Genomic DNA, 22,121 nt, shown 5'->3' on the forward strand with positions numbered 1-22,121 from the left:
CTGCATATCAAAGCAGCACAAAAAGGCAATTTCAACGTTGCAGCTGTGGGTCCTGTGCATTTCCATGATTCTTGCACACTATAAATCCACCCCAGGACCCTCCTCTTTTCTTTCACAAGCCATTCTTCCCTACATTTCATAGCTTGAGTGAACATGTACCCTGCTGAGATTGCTAGTGTTCCATACTTATCTCCTGCAAGTGCAGCCTCTTTCAAACCTCATTACCATGCAGCTACAAATGACTTCCTCTTCCAGTATAGCAACCTTCTGGTGCCTCACCCTTCGTACTACCAAGATGTTGCCCACCTGGTCCATGAAGCAAGCTTGCCAGTTGGTAATAAATCCAATTCCGAGGAGTCAGATGATTATCAACGCAGCCTGGCAGAAGAGCGCAGGAAGAGAAGGATGATATCCAATAGGGAGTCTGCCCGGCGATCACGCATGAGAAAGCAGAAGCAGTTGAGTGAGCTCTGGTCGCAGGTTGTTCACCTGCGCAGCACCAACCGTCAACTCCTTGATCAGCTGAACCATGTCATCAGAGACTGCGACCGTGTTCTCCATGAAAACTCGCAGCTGAGAGATGAACAAACAAAATTGCAGAAGCAGCTTGAGAAGCTCCCTGTAGAGACCCCAGAGAGTGGCGTCATGAATCCTGACTCTTGAAAATCCAGGATTACATGTGTTAGATGTGATAATTTGAGACTTAAACTAAGAGGCTTCCTTGGTATGTCCTGAGGCTTTCAATTTTGCATCTTTGCTCTGGTATTCGGTATCAATGTTAGTATGTAGCTGTTGAGTGGTGACCGGAGAGTTCTCCATTTTCTTTAATCATATTCTATTGAATGTCACAAAAGGATAAAATAACATTGAGCTTTGTAAGTTATTTTCTCAGAAGAGGGTGATAAGATAAATCTGTTAGCAGAATTAATAGTTATCTACAGGAGGTGAGTAAGCTAGCCACTCGATTCCATAGTTATCCAGCATAGACGGTCACAGGGACTAAATAAATTCACAAAAACTGGAAAACATCGCGTGATTAGCAAAATGCACTAGTCAAAAAATCTCCTTTTGGCTACAAGGAAAATAAAGAGTTATAAGAATTTCCTGCACGACATTATAGTTTCTTACAAAGAGCTGATCAGGTAGGGTACATAGAGGAACTGTATAACAATATGAAGATGTAATCACCAGTTCAATACAAGTCTGGTACATATTCATATGAACTGTATAATGTCTTGATAAAGATTTCATACTGTTAGTGGCAATAGCCCATAGTGGAGCATTCCCATAAAAAGAAAAGAAAGGGTGCTGTCAAAGCACTACTGAGTGCAAGGGCAGTTACCTTTCTTCCTCTGCAAATTCAATTGGCTGCAGACTCCTGAATCGGATATGCAAACCCGAACATGCCAAATCTGACATATGGTCAATGCACCTGATTGTGCAGATTACTGGAGCTCCTGTCATAAGGCTTCCAAACACAAGAAACCTCCTGAAACTTGGATATGCTATATAGTGCAACACACATAAAATCTCACCGGTGAAGAGTGTATTAGGGCCCTTGAGGGCTTTAGCGATAGTATCAAACATAAGAAAAGTTGACGTTTCCTTGATTTTTTCAGTATATCAATCCCGATATTTCTAGTCATTAGTACAAAATATCAAAATAGCATATATAATGCTAATTAACTGTACAAATCCCAAACTACCTGTTTCTGTGTAAGGTAGATGTGTAATGGCATTATGAACTTTCCCTCATCCCTAAATACAAATATTTGTAAAACAGAAGGTACCAAATGCTAGGGTCAATCAAAATAGTTTACGATATCTTTTATGAGCAAGAATAATTGATTTTCTCCTGACATATCTCCTAAATTTTCAAACAAGATTCCATCCATCCTAGCTTGGACTCCACTTAGGGAGGACATGTCCTGGAGCACTCCCTTCATTGCCCTGTCAACTCCAAGCAATGAACCCCCAATGCCTGATAAGATCTCCGGTAATGTTGGTGAGGGCTTTGAGACTTCAACTAGCTGGATCTGCATTGTTCAGCATACAATCAGCATCTGAAAGGTGTAGTCATTATGCATTTCCTACTGAAGTCGCTGCATAAATGCAACTCACAGAATTTGTCATAAAGAAAAATATCAAGAGTATGAAAAAAAAAGGGTCAGGACGTACAAAAAGGTAATAGAACTGCTGCAAATTCAAACAGACCAGATGAACTTAAGTACTTAACATAAAAAGGTCTCAGTTGCTTCATGAGAACGTCAAGCATTAATGAGGTAATAACTGAATACGAGAAAAAGAATTGAGTGCATATATATGGGAGCAACATAGCAATTTGATCAAAATGCATTAAATCTTTCTGGTAGAACAAACCTTCTTATGCTTCGGTATATTAGCTTTCTGTTTTGCAATAGCAAGAGCTTGTGAGAGTCCACCTACTGAATCAACCAACCCTCTTGAAAACGCATCTTGGCCGCTCCAGACACGACCTTGAGCAACAGTCTCCATCTGATCAACCTGGTGGCACAAGCACTTAATAAGTACTTGAAGATGCATTAGCTACTCAGCATCTGAGATCAGGCCTTACACTCATTGATCGTGACATGGCTGCTTTATCACGAAACAAAGCGTAAGCATTTTGCGCTGACTTTTCGAAAAGCTCTGCCTCATCCGGCCTGCAGAAAATACATCACATTCTTCAAATTCAAAGTGGTTCATATGATAGTGAAGATTAAAAGAAATAATTGCAAATCTTGACAGACTGACCCATGGTAGTAACCCACTTGCACTGATGCTCCATAAAGGAGGGGGAGAAAGGTTCAAATGCGGTCTGAACCATTTTCTCCAAAAAGAAATAAGATACGGGTGTTTGAACTTATCGACTAACTAAGACTTCTCAGAAAAGAAGAACTTGTTAACAAAAAGGAATTGCAACAGACTGCCATCTTGGCATAACAACCATAGTAGACAGAAGCAAGTTTTATTTCTTCTATAGTTCTATTTTCTATTCGCAAACAAACCATGGATGCACATGTACTTACCAGTCAATACTGAAACAAAATATACAACATATATTAAATGTCACAGTTAATTATATAATAAGCCAACAAATTGGCCCAGTAGGCTACATGATGGGCACGTTTGAGGAAAAAAAGGTGGCATTATGGGAGCTCATGTTCACTAAATGCTTGTGTGACTCATACTTCAACGCTGCAGTGCATTCACTAAAAATTAAGAAACTAATCTAACAAAACTAAAACTAAAATGATGAGAATGAAGCATGTGTGTAAGGGACTTGGCTACCCCTTGGGCCTGGGTTACTACGAAGGGAGGAGGAGCTGGAGAGCTAAGGGTCTAAGGCTCTAAGCCCTTGGTTCTTTCTTGAATTCCAATGATTGCATTTCCCCTCATATTTATGGGGAAGACACAACTAGACTCCCAAGACATCCTAATGACTTGACTTACAAGTAAACTTATCTCTAAACTCTTCCTAATCCATGAACAGTACCGTGTGGGCTTTGAGCCCTTGTGGCCATCTAGCCTAGCTGGGCCCTTTAGATCCATAACAATGTGCTTTAATTATGATGCATTCACATGATAAGAAAACATTTCAGCAACCGGAATCACTGCAGACTATACCACAAGTTCCAATGAACTGCTTTTATGTTGTTCTCATTATTAATTAATGGTCCACTAGTACCATGATGTAAAAAGTGCAGATCTCACCTTAAAGGTCGTTGATCAGCAGCATTAAGCTCAGCATATCGACCCTTGGATAGAATTTCTTTATTAAAGTCAATCCTCTCATAAAGCTTTTGAAGGCAGAACTTCCCTGTAATTCCAGGTAAGCAGTTTTAAACCAGGAATAAATACAAAACAATTGCTCAATTCGCTACCTAAATTCTGAATAGACTAGAGCTAATCCAATTCCAAAGTTGTGACGAACTACAGGTGGACAACCTTAGAATTTGACGTAGATGACTTATCACTAGCAAGGCGGATAACCTTAGAACACAAAATAATAAGGGTCACCTGTAACAACTCCAATCGATCCTGTAAGAGTAAGTTTCTCAGCAACAATTACTGGTGCAGCCATTGCCATGTAGTACCCCCCACTTGCAGCAACGTCAGACATCGAAGCAACCACAGGCTTGGAGTTGGCCAGAAGTCGAATTTCCCTCCACATCCTAGTTGAAATAAGAATTGGTAATACTGAAAAATCTGATGCTGCTGAGAAGTAATAAATCCTAAAGCATGACTTACAGGTCAGAAGCAAGAGCATCACCACCAGGGCTGTCTATACGGAGGATAACAGCTTTGTACTTTTCTGATTCTGTAAAGTGCAAAAAGCTTCAATAATTAAAAATAGGTCTACATATCAGATGAAATAACAGGAGTTTGCATGATACACACATGCCCATATCAACTATAACAAGTGTTCATCCCCTGTACCTATCACAACTTCCTTGGGACTACTTCCTCTGATTGCAAGTACAAAGTTTCTTTCGGACTCACACCGGTCTAAATTTTTCAACCTTGACCATCAATATATAAAGAACTAGATAGATTGACAAATGTTAATTGATCCATCATGAAAAGCACATTCACAACATATAATCCTTTTGATATGGTAGGACTAGGGATAGCACAAAGAACCTATTCGTCGCCCTCACTTGGAGGCTCTGACTACTTTTAGGGTTCTTCTTGCTTGATTACAATGGATGGTGTGGCTGTGCTTATATAGCCAGCTACCTAACAAACCCAATCTAATCTAAATAACCTTATCTCTCTAACAACCTTATCTCTAATGACCTGCTAACAAACCAATCTTATTCCCCTCGTGGTACTGTTCACGAGCTACAGTACTCGTGGGCCTAGGCCTGCGGCCAGCCCACTTGCTATAACACCTTTTTTATCTTGATATCATATTTTACCTTGTAGACCATGTCCACGTTCTAAACAACTTATATTTGTGCAGATGTTCTTATATTTGTTACAAGAGAGATCAAGAATTCAGCAACACAAGAGAACTGTGGGGAATAAGGTCGCAACATTAGCTTTTGGGTTCCATATAATTGCCTATCCAAGGTTATCTTGATGGTGCAATATAATAGTTTTTAGAGAGGGAGGGAGTGAGTTCAGTAGACATGTGTTAGCTGATTTTTTAAGAAAAATATCTTCATGCAGATTTGGTTCAATTGGCTAAAAAAACCTTTAAAGTGCTTTTCCCCCTCTCAGATACACAGGAGAACTGCACATCATGGTGGGTAGTTAGAGGGAGGTGGATGGCGCAGATCGTAACCATGAGAAGTGCTCAGATTTGGCCCTGGACCTCTAGGCCGCGGCTTGGGCGCCAGCGATGGCGAGACACAACCAGGAGGCAGGAGATAGGGAGAACTCTCAATATATTGCTTGATTTTCTTGATTACACAGCCTTCATATATATAGGCTGATGTAAATCCTTGCCCAAGCTTATCTCTAAACAAATCTCCTAGCAAACCAAACTCTAAATAACCAAATTCCTACTGACACCTGACAATAGCGCCTCCTTGGCATTCCTTCCACGCCGTGCATACTGAAGGCCCCACATAACATAGAGATAGAGGTAACAAAAGAATGCCGGTCCATTTACAATGCCCAGAAGGGCAAAATAAATGAAAACGGATAAAGACAACAAGGAAACAAACCCTCTCAGTGCACAAGCTAAACTGAGAGGCGAACGCCCAGATGATCAACATCTGGCACAACTTTAGTGATAAGAGCGTAAATAAAACAAGACCTCATTAGTTCTATGGTTCCAAGAGTTAACTACTCAGCCTCTTTAAAATATAGTGGTTCTGCACAAACTGAAATTAAACAATGAATTGGCATTGATGAGTGCAAATGGAAAGTTTCATGTTTGTATTCAGCAAAAAAGTGGCTGGATCCCTTGCTGTAAATGGTTTCTACTCAATACTTTGGCTGAACCAAAGAGAGGTATGGAAAGGTAAATTAGGAAATCATGCATATCATGTGTTCTGTAAATCAGAAATCAACATATACGCTGTTTAAACTTGTAGAATACCTGAGACCTTGAACAATAATTGGTACTAAAAGAAATTTCCAGATCGGATTTCAAATCAAAGATATAAACTCACTTACAAAGTACAAATCAAATTTAAGGTTGCTGACATAATATAGTAAAATTACCTCTAACAGTTCGTATCTTCTCAATTAGCTGCTCAGCGATAATGCCTGAACTTGGAGTACTCAATGGGCTACGAGTACGTGTTATGCTTCCAGAAGCTCTGATAATGGCAATTTGTTCTCCTCCTCCTTGTAATCCAAGGGTCCGTTTACTGACACGCGAGTATTTACTAGTAAAGAGAACCGGTACTAGTTCAGTACATGAAACAGTAAGTAGATAGGAATTGGCATCCTGTAGTAGTAAAGCAACATTAAATAATAGGTTCGTTTGACCTGTCTGACCAGAGGAGATCTGTATTTAAAGCTATATTGCCAAGAATGTGTACAGCAGAGCTTATTGCATTTGTTTGAAACATTGATATTTAAAAATACAACATAAAGATATGTAAAGAAACTAGGAAAATCCAGGCAGTTTTCCAGAACATTAGACAGGACTATTCTCATTCTGATAGGCTATTTTATTCACGTTACCATAGAAATATCTAGACTACCTGTAGTCAACCATACGCAGACTTTTCTTGTCTTTCTGCCCTACTCTCTCCTTTAGCATTGACATTACCTGTTGAATTAGACAATGACAACAAAGACATACGCAGAAGAAAACTTATATTATTAAAAGGGGGTAACTTATATTATTAAAAGGGGTATTTGATCTATGAATTGCTATTACTCATAACAAAAACATATTTGGGTTGAACACTTAAACAACACACTTAAATGCTCTCAGTGAAAGAAATAAAGTAAGGGCATGTGCAACTCATGCCCCAAAGAGAAACTAAGGCTTATTAATCTCTCCAAACAAGGATCCAACCCATTGTCTGTGGAGGAGCTAAAGAAAAAAATACAAGCACATGAGCAAGTCGGGGTATCGACACCAAGTAAATAAACAGTGAAAAACAGTAGTATATGTGCACCAAAACTTGGTGTGCATCGGATGGGGATGGTTTTGGTTTGGAAGAAGCATCACTATTTTATTAATTGTGGGACCCCTTGTCAGCTTCATGAGAAGAGCTAAGGACTGAACCAGATTTTGCATAGCCTGAGTTTGCTAAATTCTTCTGAGATGGCATGTTTAGATCTGCTCCGTGCTGTACATGCCCTAAAGGTGTTTCAATAGCTTGTTTCATAAGTTCAAAACTATGGTTTGAAATATACTCCAATACAGAATGATATATGCATCATGAACAAAGATGCCTTGCAGCTTGCACCATGCTGCCATCTATTTCATCTTCATGCTGTCATGCATACTTGATTATCTTTGGCACCGTGAATTACACAGGCCGCAAATGATTTATTTCTTGCTAAATCAATAAATGGTAAAATAAGGAACCTAAGAATAGTTCAAACGGCAATTTACTTTCGTATATGTATGGTAAACTTTTGTTTTTTTTCTGTAGCTCTTGTTAGGTTTCATCTCCAGCCACAATCTCCTCCGCCCTCATCTTTCGTTTGAAAAATGCCTTGAAACAACCACAATAGATGTATTCCAAACATGAAAACCACAACGAATATTAGTTAAATGCTTGCATGGAGAGCATGAATCCGATCATGCCGAAAGGCCACTGCGGATGCTCTACTATGCATGCAGTTAGCTTTACACCATGTTTATCAGTCAATTCAGAAACTCGTACCTCGTCGTCATACATTAAATCTGTTATCCAACCTTCTTCCTTGAGTCTGGCAACCTGGTAGACTCCTGAATTAATGAATTCCTCAATTTCTTCTCTTTTCTTCCCTGTAGACAAATTCTACAATGACAATTTTTCTTCTAAAATATGCAAAACAAATCTGCTGAAATTACCATGTGTAGAAGATATCGTGTCCAGCCAGTTTCCATAAATATTGTCAAGCAGTGTTGCCAGCATCTCCCTAACTTCATTTGACATGCTCTTGCGTGCAAGCTGATCCCCGGCACTTTTATATTTACCAATTCGTTGAATTTCTGGTTCTATTCCAACTTTCTCAAGAACACCTTAACAATGAATTTGAAATTATTAGACACTCTGAAAGGAGCTTAGCTGCATTCAAGTTGTTTGTATATGGAACAATAAAATGTCAAGTATGACCCACTTTACGAACTTGGCACCTAATGAGGAGTGAAACTATCAGAAATGCATTAGAGACTATTCCCTGTGGTTGTAAGTGGCATTTTGGATAATCCATATGGTCTCCAAATGTAATTTTAACCACTAAAGTTTCTTCTAACATATTTATCAAACCTAGTGTGAAAGTTTTTTCAAAATAAATCAGTGGATACCACTTCCAGGTCCTATTTAAATACTCGGAGGTAAAGATAGCCACTATTTAAGAAAGTTGACTACATGTATTAAAACATCACCTTTGTGTTTGACTGGACTGAGTATATATAAGAGCATAACATTATAATATAAGATGTACAAGAAAGCTCATGCCAGGGTACTATGCACAACAACCATCTAATCACTAACGAAAGTTAGCAACTTACATAGTTCTATTGCATCACTAAAACCACAATAAATCAGCAAAACTCTTTCCACAGTGAACAAGTGACACTTTGAAAGAGGATTACAGAAGAGCGTGATACTCCTTGTTCAGTGTTTACCCAAAATAAAAACCGTAACCATATCAGCAAAGTAGATGTTTCATGTCATTGTCGTACAAGAAATTACCTCTGAGAAATGTTTGCTGAACAGTTAGACCAAACAGAGCAACATAAGCACTTGGCGGTGCGTATAGCTCACCACACGCACAAGCTAGGTAGTACTCTTTCTCCCCACAAACAGGCATGTAACCAACAACAAATTTACCTGCAAAATCATTCAAAATTAGTTCATCCTATGGCATGCATGGACATAAACTAAGATACCAAACTCAGCATCGCCTCTATAGGTACCAGACTTCTTGAAATCCACAATGTGTCTTCTGATCTCATCCACCTTCCCCCACCCACATCTCAGCGGCTCTATGTGCAGATAAATCCCAGAGATTCGTGGGTCGTATGCTGCCTTCACAAAATTCTCACATATTTGTGGTAGTGACAGCCCTGACGAGAAGCGTGTCTTCAACTGGTCAGATATCTGCAACCATTACCATCAACAACACAAGTCACATAATACACTATCAAAGTTGACAAATACTAGGGGGAAAAGGACAAAGTCCATATTACAGAATGGCAACTGATATTTGCCGAAAGTGGACCTAATACCATGAGAAAATCCTACGATCGCAAACCTAAACAACCAGCATAAAAATACTAAGACACGCATTAGGATAAGACCTTCAGAATGCACGAAATGAGCAAATCGCATTAAGGGGAGAATAACCGCAAACGACCGTGCCGTGCGGAAGCAATCACCTCGCCGCGAAGCTTCATGTTGAGGACGCTTCCCTTGCGGACGCGCTGCCACGGCGGCGCCACGAGCATGCGGAGCTTAACGGCGAGCTGCGTCCCCCACCCGAGCTCCTCGACATCGAACGCCGACGCCGCGGGCGTTGGCGGCTCCTGGGCCTCACCAGCAGCGGGGGACGGCTCCTGCTCCTCCTTGGTGGGCCCAGGGGAGGACTCCACGGCGCGAATCGGTACACGGAGCGGCGACGGGAGGATGCGGCGCGCGGCGGAGTGGGGAGAAGAGGGGAAGGAGGCGAAGTGGCGGTGCTGGGAGGGGGAGAGCACGAGGAGGGTGGCGGCGCAGAGGTGGGAGGAGTGGCGGTACGGCGCCGCCCGGAGCACGAGAAGCCTCGCCATTGCCAGGCGAAACTTCTGGAAGCTTCGGGAATGGCGGGGAGCCGAGGCGGAGCCCTCGTCGCGGCGCCGGGGAGTAGCGGATGGGTTTGGGGGGCAGCACTGGAGTGGGGAGAAGGAAAGGAAGCCGAAGAGGTGTGGTGGACCGGGTCTACCGATTGTGGGGTCGGGAGTGGAGGGGGTGGGGGATAGCTCTGGGGCGGTTGATTTGGCGCCACGTTGAGCGCCAGGTAAGTCGACGAAAATAGAGCACTTTTTGAAAAGTTTGCCTGGTCATCTGGATAAGACGGCCTCGGGTGAAATTCAAATATTTAACTTACATTTTAATTTCATTTCAAGAAAAATTTATCTCATTCAAATAGAACATTCTTACTATAAATTATGATATTCATGACAAATTATTTAACTAAATAATTTATCCTAAACATCATATGTTTGAAAATGGATGGAGTATTTGGCTAACTCTTACAATATCCGAAACTAAATTATATTGCAAACAAGTAGTCCTCTGACCTTTTTCTCATGTAGGCAGTGGCGTTGCTAGGATTTTGGTATAGAGGGAGCCATATAAACACATATACAACATATGACTTCTTAATTTTAGTTTAAGTTTAACTTAATAGACTACATGTTTTTTTATCGTGTGCACAAACAGCACAATAACCAATAATCATTCAATCAATCACTACCTTATGTTATTATCTACTAGAAATGTATTAGTAATACTACAAGTTTGCTAAAACTTTTAGGGGGGCCATGGCCCCTGCCAGCCTCCTTGGCTACACCACTGTGTATGGGTCACAAGGATTTATAGAAGTTTTTCTTTTGACTTTGAGATCCGTTCATGGTTTTGTAGAGAGTTATGTAGGTTGTAGCATTTCACAGATTGTATAAAATACTTTAATCTCAACAAAATATACACTTTACTTTCAAAATGTGATGTGCATGGTAGCGTGGGGTATGTCTTCAGAAACTATGTTATTTCATTAGGATCCAAACATTCTATAATCGTTTGAGATCATCTGTATAGACAACACTTGAGATGGATCATACAAGTAAGATTAAAAGGTAGAAACCCGAGAACGTTTATATAAATGTTGATACAACATGTAAATTAAGTATTTATCTAATACCTGCATCCAATATTGTTCTTAATTTTGAGACCATGGAATCGAGGTAGGTCCGTCAGAACATAAGTAACATATATATTCTAAAATCACATCTTAAATAAACTTTTCATCGTTCAAATCAACATAAAAAACAAGATGTATAGAATCGCATCGTTCAAAACATAATAGCAAAATAAATATTAAATTTCTCATGATATTCTACCACGTGAAATCAAACTCAACATGTATACAAACGCATCCTTCGAAAGTCAAAACTACTAGAACGATATGGGTTTGATACTTTGATTTTTCAGAATCTAAGTCAACTGAAAAATCAAATCTTCCGCCCTTGGTCACAGAAAGCGACCAAGTAGGAGTAGGAAGAACCCGGAGCGTCCGTTCATGCGGGTTCAGTTCAGCCGTCGCCTTCACCCTTCAGCCGCCAGGGCGAAGTAGTGACGAACCGTCGAACCGCACCTGCAGGGAAGTCTTCGTCTCGCTCCTCTCTCCGGCTCCCTCCGACGAGCGGCGATGGCCACATCGCTCCAGCTGATCGACTGGGAGACGGAGAGCTACCCCGCCTACCCAGACTTCGCGGCCATCCCCTTCTTCGCCATCTTCTTTCTCGCCGCCCGTTTCCTCCTCGACCGTTTCGTATTCGAGGTTGTATCTTTGTCCCGCCCATTTTTACACCAGTTATGTTTGTTTCATTCATAGAGAACTAGGGGAGTCGGGGTTCTGACGCGCGCGTGTCACACTATTACTGTGAGCAGGTGCTAATGTGCACATGATTAACACGGGGGAAATTCAGAGAATTTGTCAATAAATTCTTCGCCATTTCAGGACCTGCCACCATGTATCTCACTGACATGTAATTGTGTAATCCCTGAACTTACATGCTAGTGAGAAGTGGAGTGGCAAACTGGCAACTCCTGAATTCCCATTAGCTTAAACATTCAAAATAACATGTTGAACGGAGTGGTTATACTTAGTGGAGGCGCCTATAGGCAGAACTTTTTCAGTGACATCGACACGCCAGTTGTTTTATTAAGTACCTGCGCCTACACGTTTCCATACTTGGTGCTTTTATTTCAACTCTTGTTCAAAACAAATCTAAAGGAGATTACTCGTGAGATGTGGCTGCGCCTTACTTGTTGGTTGGGAATGAATGAGAGTTATTTGGCATCTTCCACAAAGAACTAATTCTCTTTTTCCTGAAGGGAGGCCTATGTGTTGGCTCTCATCCAGGATTTTGTGTGTGTAGTGGTTAGCCAGGAAGCTAATTTTCAAGAATGAGGATGAGAAGCTTGATCCTACTACGTATGCAGGCAAGAGAAAGATCAGGAAGTTTAAAGAATCAGCTTGGAAATGCGTTTATTTCCTTTCTGGGGAGCTATTGGCATTGTCTGTGACATACAACGAGCCATGGTTCACAACTACAAGAAATTTCTGGGTTGGACCGGGTGATCAGGTCTGGCCAGATCAAAAAATAAAGTATGTCAGACACCTTCCCTTGTTTGAGGGAACATCTTCTTTGGTCACCTTTTACTATTTATTTATACTAAGTGTATTTTTCCCCAGATTTAAACTCAAGGCGGTCTATATGTATGTTACTGGTTTTTACACGTACTCAATATTTGCCCTTTTGTTTTGGGAAACAAGGCGCTCAGACTTTGGTATTTCAATGACTCACCATGTAGCAACCGTTTGTCTGATAGCACTGTCTTACATATTCAGGTATACTGGTATCTTGATATTTATTTATTTATGCAAATTTATCTTTGAATCCAAGTCAAGTTTCGTTCTCAATTTCTCATACATTATTGCTCTCAACACATACTCAGACTGTCAGTTTGTGAATACTTCTTTATACTGGCAGTTGCATTTTAGAAATAATATCGTTTGGAAATGATTTTCTTTGATATTTCAGAGTTAATTTAATTTCCTAAAACAGATTTGCTCGGGTTGGTTCAGTTGTCCTTGCCATTCATGATGCAACTGATGTGTTCCTGGAGCTTGGAAAGATTTCCAAGTACAGTGGCCATGAGTTGCTTGCAGATGTTTCATTTCTTGTTTTTGTCAGTTCTTGGGTACTCCTTCGCCTCATATATTATCCATTCTGGATTCTCTGGAGCACTAGGTAAAGACGAGTAACTATGTTCATGCATGGGTCTATATACTTTACAGACTTGGTATAACTAAAACTTATGTATTTGTTCTTAAATTTCAGCTATGAAGTTGTTCTGACTCTAGACAAGGAGAAGCATAAGTTTGACGGGCCAATATACTACTATGTATTCAACAGTCTTCTATTCTCCCTTCTTGTTCTGCACATATATTGGTGGGTCTTAATGTATCGGATGCTTGTGAAGCAAATACAAAATAGAGGGCATGTTGGGGATGATATACGATCTGGTACGTTCTCCTTTCCCTTAAGAGTGTTAATCTGTTATTATATGAGGCTAAATTTTGTTTAGAGTTGAATATACCATCACTTATTAATATCTCAGTTATGCATACATTTATCTTGGGGGCCCATGCAATTATCCATCAATGTCTAATGGACTAACACGTGATATAAGGATCAGATTTACTTAATTATGTACCATAAGACTCACTATTACCCACTGTCATGTAGATTCTGAAGGTGAAGAGGAACATGAGGATTGATTGAGCTGTGTAAGTTCTGAAGGTGAAGGGGAACAGGAGAGGATGGATTGAGTTGTGTATCTGAAGGTGAAAAAGGAACATGCCGTGTGCATTTTCAAATATTTCACATTTTGTTTTCTGGTGGCTCTTCATAACTTATAATAATACAATAGCACCCTTCCAGGTGAGCATCACAGATGGATGTCACTTGGGCATTATCCATTTATGTAAAACTAGGTCAAATTGTATAGCACCTACACAGTTAATGGAAAACATTACTTGTGTACATGTCTGCCTCTACCTTGGCCCTTTCGATACTGGTCTCAAATATATGCAAACTTCACATAAAGTTATTCGAAACAATAAACATATTGCAATTTATGCCACCTTCTCTAAGCCAAAATTCATGTTCACCTTTACCAAAGATAGCATAGAAGCATATTGCAATTTATGTCCCTTTCTCAAAGGCTCAAAGCTTAAATTTAGAAGCAAGGTTTGTAAAAAAGTCATATGCTTTAAATGTCTTTAAATCGAAATTTTGCCTGAATCTGGACGTGGTACTTTTCCGGCATGAACATGTGTGGCTTTCAGCTTGTCATGTTGTCCAGATCCCAAGTTGCAAAACATGAGATGCTGCTAGGAAGATTACCTTTTGGGATTTTTGTGCTGTACAGTTAGACTTCGTGTAATCATGTTTGATATATTTAGGAGTTGAATTCCCTGTCCTACTAATAGATATTTGTTTTTTTATCTTACTCAGGATGTCTCTGAAATCCTTTCGTCAATTACTTGTGTATAATAATGTGAGAGTGTACCGAGTAGTGATTAATTTCTGCAGATGTTGATATCAATATGCATGTATCTTTGTCGGGTTAACCTACGAGTTTGTTTTTAATTGCCTTGATAGTATAAGTTCTCTCTTATGTTACACTTTCCCTGTACGTTTACCATTTCACTTTTTTGTAATCAGAGCATGTTCTAACTAATAATATTTCAATGAAATTACAAAGCAAAACTGCAGTACCAAGATAATGAAATATGCTATCTGCCAAAAATAAAGAAGCTACTGTTCATTTTATTCCAGAGCTTCTGGACACACAACAAACCATATGATTGCTAGGTCTGTCAACATAATATTTCATCCCATCATATCAGAACCATGGAACTGTACCATAGCTACTGTTGGGTAGATCTGGTGGTGATGAGGACATATGATCCACTTGAAGCTCTACATCTGATCTTTTGGCGAAGCGACCTTTGATCCGTGGCCGTGCTTCAGCATACGCTTTCCTTGTTGCATACCTTATGGTCTTCTCAAACTTTCTTGCCTGCCTTTTCTCTTTGTACCTGAGGACCCTGGCCGCTCTGTCCATGGGGCTCAAATGTACTGGCATCTGAAATGAGTAGTATGATAATAGATCCACTCCTCCAGTTGTTAGTATAGTGAGGTTTGAGATATCTGCTATGTATTGTCTGGTACTATACCGGCTTCCGTTGATGAAAGAGATATCTGAGATAAAATTGGCAAATAGTTAGTGAAATATATAAACGATAAATTTCAGGTATGACACACCATGCAACAGTGTGGATCTGGAATCCGATTGCTTTGAAATTCTAGACATTAAAATCACTTTTAAGTGTCTTCTAGCTGAGAGTTGAGAACTTGTACAGGATTAGCTGTCTTTGTAAAGAAATAGGAAACTTTGAAGTTTGGAGTTTTAGATGCAGAGGAACAGGCAAGCTAAATTCGGTGGATTTTTTTTTGTGCATTACTGTTTTACAGTGATTCTTAATCTGTTTTAGGTCCAAGAAAATCAGAGCCTACAGCCTGAAGATGCTATTAATTCTTGCTTGGATCTTAATGTAGGAAGAGAACTTGAAAAAAATGTCTAAAAGTCTTAAAAGGTAGAAAAATAAATGTTAAAGAGGCAATAGAATGAAAAATAGAATACAAACGAGTTGCATCCTTTTGCACCCACACTGAAATTTTACAGGACATTGATTCAATCAATTTGGATGCGTATTCATAAAATAAGTAGATCACCACACGGTAGTTTAGAGGAGGACGGTTTGTTAATGGATTATAACCTGAGGCTGAATGGTGCTTAAGATACATAGATCACCGCATAATTATTGAGAGCATAGAAAAAGATTAACTTACACTGTTGGTGATAGAGGCAGCATGCTCATTTACCACAGAAAGCTGTGAAGGCACTACACACTCACTCCATTCCGTTGCTCCATACCTTCTCTGGATCTGCTGATGCTCTTGCATTCTATACTGCTCTTCTGTGTTTCTAATGATGTTGCTGCCATAGTACGAATTATATCCAGTAACATCAAAGTACTGGTCTACTTTACCAAAATACATCTTGCTACTATTGTTGTTTGTAGTGGTGGTGGTACCATAGTTATAACCGGAATCCCTGGTGAACAGGAGCCAGGAGTCTACTTCCTCTTTTTCCTTGCTACCATGGGTAGTAACAGCAGCTCCTGCCTCAGCAAAACCAGAGACTGCTGGAATGGAAGTAGCTGGAAGCGGCAGCACAGGCACTCGCTGGTGCCTCTGAGACAGTGAATTTGCAGAGTGCACCTTTGCATCACAGGTGGTACACAGTTCTGCTGCATCTGCACAGCATGCTGACACTGCAGGTGCAGTCATGCAAACCTCGCATAAATGCACACGTTCATGACTTGATGCCACATGATTAACAGAATGAACCTGTGTATCGCATGACGCGCAGAGATATGCAGCATCAGCATGGCAGTAGCTGACAACACCGTGGTAGTTATCTGAGAGCTCCTGTTTTTGGTCTTGCATTTTACTCTGTGTTAATGGATACATCCAGCATCTTGATTTGGAATGTACGGGGTCTTAATGATAAAACAAGACGAGATAATCTTCGGAAAGTTGTTGATGCATCTAAACTTTCTGTGGTCTGTCTGCAAGAGACCAAACTGTCCCATATTTCTGTGTATGATGTGTCGTCCTTTCTTGGTCAGGAGTTCACCCAATTTGTGTTCCTCCTGGCGCAACAGACAAGAGGAGGCATCCTAATTGCTTGGCGGGATGGCTCCTTTGTGATCGATCACCATCGTGTCCATCGACATTCAGTGTCAGTTTTACTTAGTGGCAGAGATGACACACCTTGGTGGCTTACAGGGGGGTATGGCCCTCAGCATGACGCTGACAAGGTGGCGTTCTTAGAAGAACTCCGAGAAGTCCGGGCAGAATGTCCTGGCCCCTGGATGCTTGCTGGGGATTTCAACATGATATATTGCTCCGAAGATAAGAACAACGAAAATGTCAATCGAGCTATGATGGGTCGTTTCCGCCGGTTTGTGAATGATCTGGAACTGAAGGAGATCCCATTGCTAGGCAGACGATACACTCGGTCCAATGAAAGTGATTCACCTACCCTTGTCAAGTTAGACCGTGTTCTCTGTACTAATGACTGGGAAGATATCTATCCTGAGAGCATATTGCAAAGCCATGCAACGGAGATGTCTAATCACTGCCCACTGGTTCTAGGTCTCAGGGAAGGGATCATGGGGAAGAAGAGGTTTCACTTTGAAAGCTTCTGGACTAGACTTCCTGGTTTTCATGAAACTGTACAGCAATCTTGGGAAGAACAAGTGAATTGCTGCTGCCCCCTTGAACGGATTTCTATTAAATTGAAACAAGAGCCCTGCAATCCTGGAGTCAGAAGCAAACTGGAAACATAAAGGCTCAGCTAGCCCTTGCCAGAGATATACTACACTGCCTAGAGAAGGCTCAAGATCACCGGGAACTGTCCCATGATGAAAACTGGTTGAGATGTGAACTCAAACGGCATTGTTTGGTTCTTGCCTCCCTGGAAAGAACGATCGCTCCGCTCCGCTCACGGGTCAGGTACTTAAAAAGATGGTGATGCTAATACCTCTTTTTTCCACAAGCAAACTGTTTTTCGGAAGCGCAAGAATTTTATTTCCAAGCTAGTGGACGGTGATCGTGTGGCCACGGCCCAGGAGGAGAAACATCAGGTTCTCTTTGATTACTTTGATGGCCTGCTGGGAACCGCTATGCCAAGAACTAGCACTCTGGATTTGGATTTCTTCCATATAGCAGGGATTGATCTCTCGGTTCTTGATGCACCTTTTTCGGAAGAGGAGGTATGGGCGACAATCAAGTCTCTTCCATCTGATAGAGCGCCAGGTCAGGATGGCTATACTGGACGGTTCTACAAATCTTGTTGGCCAATTATAAAGGCAGATTTCATGGCAGCTATCATTACCTTGCAGCAAGGTGATGCAAGAAAGCTTGAGCTCTTGAACTCGGCATACCTGACTCTGATTCTCAAAAAGGTCGACGCGGATACAGCTAAAGATTATCGCCCAATTAGTCTTGTACACAGTTTTGCTAAACTGGTCACTAAAATGATGGCAAATCACTTAGCCCCTCACCTCGATAAGCTAGTTGCTACTAATCAGAGTGCGTTCATTCGGGGCAGATGCATACATGATAACTTTATGTTGGTCCAGCAAACCATCAAAGTCCTACACCGGCGCAAGGTCTCGTGTCTTTTCCTGAAGCTTGACATCTCTAAAGCTTTTGATTCAGTATCCTGGGCTTTTCTGATGGAGATATTTTCACATTTGGGTTTTGGAGCTTCCTGGTGCAATCTCATTTCCAACCTCCTTTATTCAGCATCTACCCAGATTATCCTGAATGGAGAACCCGGGGAACATATATTCCACCAACGGGGATTACGACAGGGAGATCCGCTTTCTCCCATGCTCTTTATTTTGGTCATGGACGTTCTGAATAGCTTATTTGCCAAAGCTGAGTCAGAGAGATTACTCCTTCCTCTCCATTCTACCGGACAGCATCTGTCTCTCTATGCAGATGACGTGGCACTCTTCATTCGCCCGGAGGATAATGATCTGCAACTTACAAAAAACCTGCTGCATATTTTTGGTGAAGCATCTGGCCTGCATACCAACCTGAACAAGAGTTGTGTAATTCCCATTCAGTGTGATTGCGAAATTGTTGACGTGGTGAACAACACTTTGCAGTGCACAACAACAACTTTTCCTTGCACTTACTTGGGCCTACCTATCTCTGATAAGAAGCTAAGAAGAAGGGACCTGCTGGTTTGGATTGAGAAAATAGCGGATAAACTTCCAGGATGGAATGGTGCTTTGATGAACATGTCCGGTCGCGCGGTGTTAGTTCGCTTTGTGCTTACTGCCATCCCCTTGTACTTGCTGATCGCCATTAAAGTGCCTAAGTGGTTCATCAGAGCAATTGACAAAACAGGAGGAGATTCTTGTGGAAGGGAAGAAAAGAGGTAAATGGTGGCTGCTGCTTGGTGGCCTGGGAAAAGGTCATGAGACCTGATCTCGGTGGTCTGGGCATACATAACCTTGAGGTCATAGGATGGGCTTTACAGATGCGTTGGCTCTGGTTGGAAAAAAACCAGACCTGATCGGCCATGGGCTGGTCTTGAAATACCAGTTCAGCCGAATAACCTTGCCATGTTTGCCATAGCAGTGGTGACTTCCATTGGCAATGGAGACAATACTTTGTTCTGGTCCGATCACTGGCTGCACGGTTGCTCTTTGGAAAATTTGGCACCTGATGTTCACTAGTGGGTACCCTTGAGGGTGAGAAAGACGAGGACTGTGGCCCAAGCTCTCCAGGATCATTCTTGGGTAACTGACATAAGGGGTGCGCTCAGCCTAAATGGTCTAGTAGAATATCTGCACCTTTGGGATGTTCTTTCAGATGTAACTCTGAACAATCCAAGGATCAACATCACTGGAAGTTCGAAGCCTCAGGTCTCTTTTCTACTAAATCAGCATATAGAGCTTTTTTTTGTTGGCTCCATCTCATTTGAACCCTGGAAGAAAATTTGGAAATCATGGGCTCCAGGGAAATGCAAGATATTCATTTGGTTGGCCATTCGAAACCGTTGTTGGACAGCTGATCGCCTGGAAAAAAGAGGACTTCCTCACCCAGAGCATTGTCCTCTCTGTGACCAGGAAGATGAGACTGTCCAACACATTCTTACCACATGTGTTTTTGCACGACAGTTTTGGTTCAACGTCCTGCAGCCTCTGAACCTGTCTAGCCTGGTACCTAGTCGCCGGACCAGTTCCTTTATGGAGTGGTGGAGAAGGTCTTGGAAGAAATGTTCAAAGAAGCAAAGAAAGGGATTTAATTCCATGGTCATTCTTGATGCATGGACCATATGGAAACATCGCAACGCTTGTGTGTTTGAAGGATCCGCTCCTAATGTCCAGGAAGCCCTGCAGGCTTTCAAGGACGAGTCCCACCAATGGCAGATGGCTGGAGCCAAAGGGCTCTCAGCGTTAGACATGGGTCGGTTGTCTGGTTAGAGTGTGCAGGGGTCCTCGAGGTCATGTCCTTTAGTGTTGTTTTTCCGTAAGAGTCTTTTTCTGTGGAACCCCAACGTCCCCTGCCCTGGCCCAAAGTGGGGTGATGTTGTTTTGTAATTTGGGTCATTTTTCCCTCTCTTAGTATAAAGATGCGCAGCTCTCCTGCATGTTCGAGAAAAAGCATGGCAGTAAACCATACTTGGCGCTGCATGGCACCCATCGCATGGCCTGGCCCTTGGAGAAATTCTCCCCCCAGCTTCCTGCTTGAAAAGGTTAGTACTGAAATTACAATTCATCAACATAGAACCTTGCAACTTGTGCTTCTAAAAGTGAAGAGGTATTAGCGAATTTCGTAGCTAGTGTCTAGTGTGCTCTGTTCAAGTGAGTATGTATCTTCTCCTGCTCTTCTGGTCCGACATACTTGAACTTATTTTGGAGTGAGTGGCGAGTGGAAGTTATCACCATTCAAAGTTCTGTACTTCAGTGTGTAGTATAATAGGACGGTGACACTGGAATCCGTTGAGTAACACGTGGTATCATTCATGGGGCTGAGCACAGCTGTGCCCCTATCTTGTGGTTGTCCGTGGATGCTGCTACTGCACTACTTGCCTTGACGCCAATCTTCAAATGCAGTGTCGTTTTCGGATAAAGATTTTACTCCAATTTTCATTCTAGAGAATAAAATGAGTACTTTTCAGGTAAGTCAGAACCATCTGATTGAATAATTGTCAAAGAACTTTAGGAAACCAGTTTGAAGACTTTCTCACTGTTAAGGTGTTAGACTTTGTGCCGATCGATGGTATTGTTTCCACTGCACAGATGATATGTTTGCTTGTATTTTCCATGTGGATCATAATGGCGACCTAAGAAAGTGCTTAAGCAAATTATACAAGTTGCTGTTCAGCAATCAAAGAAACTTGCCAAACGTTGAAGTGGAATAGGCCCAAGATCGAAGAGCTATAACAAAAAAGGGAAGTAAAGGGTGCAGATGCTCCTCATTCTCTTTATGAATATCTTTTGCAAAACAGATAAGGGAGGGAGTCTCTTGGATTCCAAAGTTTGAGGTTTGTGCCAGCCTTTGGCACCTTTTGGAACCTCTCGTGTGAGGTAGGAACTTGACATACATGGGAAAAGTTCTAAAGCACCCTGCCATGTCACCTGATAATTTCTCTGGCACTGTAGTGGACTGCAAATATCTAAGGTGATCAGCAGTGTACAAGTCAATTTACCAATATTCTATGCATATTTCTTGCAGCTACTCAAATCTTGACATGATCTCTTTCCTATGACTAGTGGCATATATTATTGCAACTGACAAAACCTTTGTGTGACCAGAACTTCAGCTAATCAAATGTTAGCTTGTGTGGTTGTACTGATAGTCTTGAAATATTTTTTAAGAGCATTGGGTCTAAATATTTTTTTAGGATTCATCATTGTTGGTTTAATTTTGGGTGATTTTACAATGTAAGCTGTTGGATAACTAATACAAACTTTGAGATAGAATGGCCAATGGGATAATTATTTTTGCCTCCAATATTTATTAGAGAATGAGTAGTAAGCCTTTTCATCTGAACTATCAGAACAAATGTGTGGGCGCGTGCGTTCGTTTTGAGGCCTTGACCTGCTTTCCATGTAGTTTGCACTTATATGCCTTGTTTTATTCTTGCATTCGCCATGCCAGATTGTTGACTTGCCACAAAACCTCTCAGTGTTAACTAAATAAACAGAGGAACAGTGAGAGGTGATATGGAAGTGACCACATTGTTTGTGATTTTACAGGTACATGACCTTTCAAATGTTGGAGTATGATTCCAACAGACACCAACTGGCAACCATGTTATCGGGCTTGCAACTGAGTGCACAGAGCGCGCTGAACTTGTGGTGGTGAACTGGGGAGGAGCTGCTTATTTCTGAGCACATAGACCTTCAATACACTTGAGTTCATTTCTTTTTCTTTTTGTGTTAGTTTGCTCTTGTGCTTTATGCCTGCCCTGATGATTCTTCTTCTTTTTTAATGGAATGTTTCTGATGATTCTTAACATGGCAATGGAAAACTTTAGCCTGCTTAT

The 22,121-nt window shown here is 41.3% G+C and overlaps 3 protein-coding genes and 1 pseudogene across 3 annotated transcripts; 2 read left to right on the forward strand and 2 right to left on the reverse strand.

The window, feature by feature from the left end:
• LOC117836445 (basic leucine zipper 8) lies at nt 1-928 on the forward strand. The gene has a single exon (XM_034715871.2). The coding sequence runs from the start codon at nt 154-156 to the stop codon at nt 661-663; it is 510 nt and encodes a 169-aa protein (XP_034571762.1). The 5' UTR covers nt 1-153; the 3' UTR covers nt 664-928.
• A 658-nt stretch (nt 929-1,586) lies between these two features.
• Nucleotides 1,587-10,029, reverse strand: LOC117836433 (serine protease SPPA, chloroplastic). The gene is made up of 13 exons (XM_034715861.2): nt 9,527-10,029; nt 9,065-9,248; nt 8,841-8,978; nt 7,994-8,164; nt 7,824-7,927; nt 6,684-6,751; nt 6,196-6,362; nt 4,270-4,339; nt 4,039-4,193; nt 3,733-3,838; nt 2,594-2,681; nt 2,380-2,523; nt 1,587-2,036 (listed from the first exon to the last, which is right to left on the reverse strand). The coding sequence occupies exons 1-13, from the start codon at nt 9,914-9,916 to the stop codon at nt 1,803-1,805; spliced, it is 2,019 nt and encodes a 672-aa protein (XP_034571752.1). The 5' UTR covers nt 9,917-10,029; the 3' UTR covers nt 1,587-1,802.
• Nucleotides 10,030-11,415: 1,386 nt separating this feature from the next.
• On the forward strand, nt 11,416-13,957 carry LOC117836484 (ASC1-like protein 2). The gene is made up of 6 exons (XM_034715923.2): nt 11,416-11,685; nt 12,287-12,516; nt 12,604-12,759; nt 12,977-13,162; nt 13,253-13,437; nt 13,661-13,957. The coding sequence occupies exons 1-6, from the start codon at nt 11,554-11,556 to the stop codon at nt 13,690-13,692; spliced, it is 921 nt and encodes a 306-aa protein (XP_034571814.1). The 5' UTR covers nt 11,416-11,553; the 3' UTR covers nt 13,693-13,957.
• Nucleotides 13,958-14,653: 696 nt separating this feature from the next.
• Nucleotides 14,654-20,348, reverse strand: LOC117836475 (zinc finger protein HD1-like; annotated as a pseudogene).
• Between the last annotated feature and the right edge of the window lie 1,773 nt (nt 20,349-22,121).

The sequence above is a fragment of the Setaria viridis genome, chromosome 1, assembly GCF_005286985.2.
Source record: "Setaria viridis chromosome 1, Setaria_viridis_v4.0, whole genome shotgun sequence".
NCBI lineage: Eukaryota > Viridiplantae > Streptophyta > Magnoliopsida > Poales > Poaceae > Setaria > Setaria viridis.

Bases quoted from the DNA above. Each gene is read 5' to 3' on its own strand.
- LOC117836445 (XM_034715871.2), top strand. From the start codon at position 154: ATGTACCCTGCTGAGATTGCTAGTGTTCCATACTTATCTCCTGCAAGT.
- LOC117836433 (XM_034715861.2), bottom strand. From the start codon at position 9,916: ATGGCGAGGCTTCTCGTGCTCCGGGCGGCGCCGTACCGCCACTCCTCC. The intron at 3,839-4,038 runs GTGACCCTTATT...CTGGAATTACAG, and splicing joins ATCGATTGGAGTTGTTACAG to GGAAGTTCTGCCTTCAAAAG. The intron at 2,037-2,379 runs GTTTGTTCTACC...TGAACAATGCAG, and splicing joins ATATACCGAAGCATAAGAAG to ATCCAGCTAGTTGAAGTCTC.
- LOC117836484 (XM_034715923.2), top strand. From the start codon at position 11,554: ATGGCCACATCGCTCCAGCTGATCGACTGGGAGACGGAGAGCTACCCC. The intron at 12,760-12,976 runs GTATACTGGTAT...TTCCTAAAACAG, and splicing joins GCACTGTCTTACATATTCAG to ATTTGCTCGGGTTGGTTCAG. The intron at 13,438-13,660 runs GTACGTTCTCCT...ACTGTCATGTAG, and splicing joins TGGGGATGATATACGATCTG to ATTCTGAAGGTGAAGAGGAA.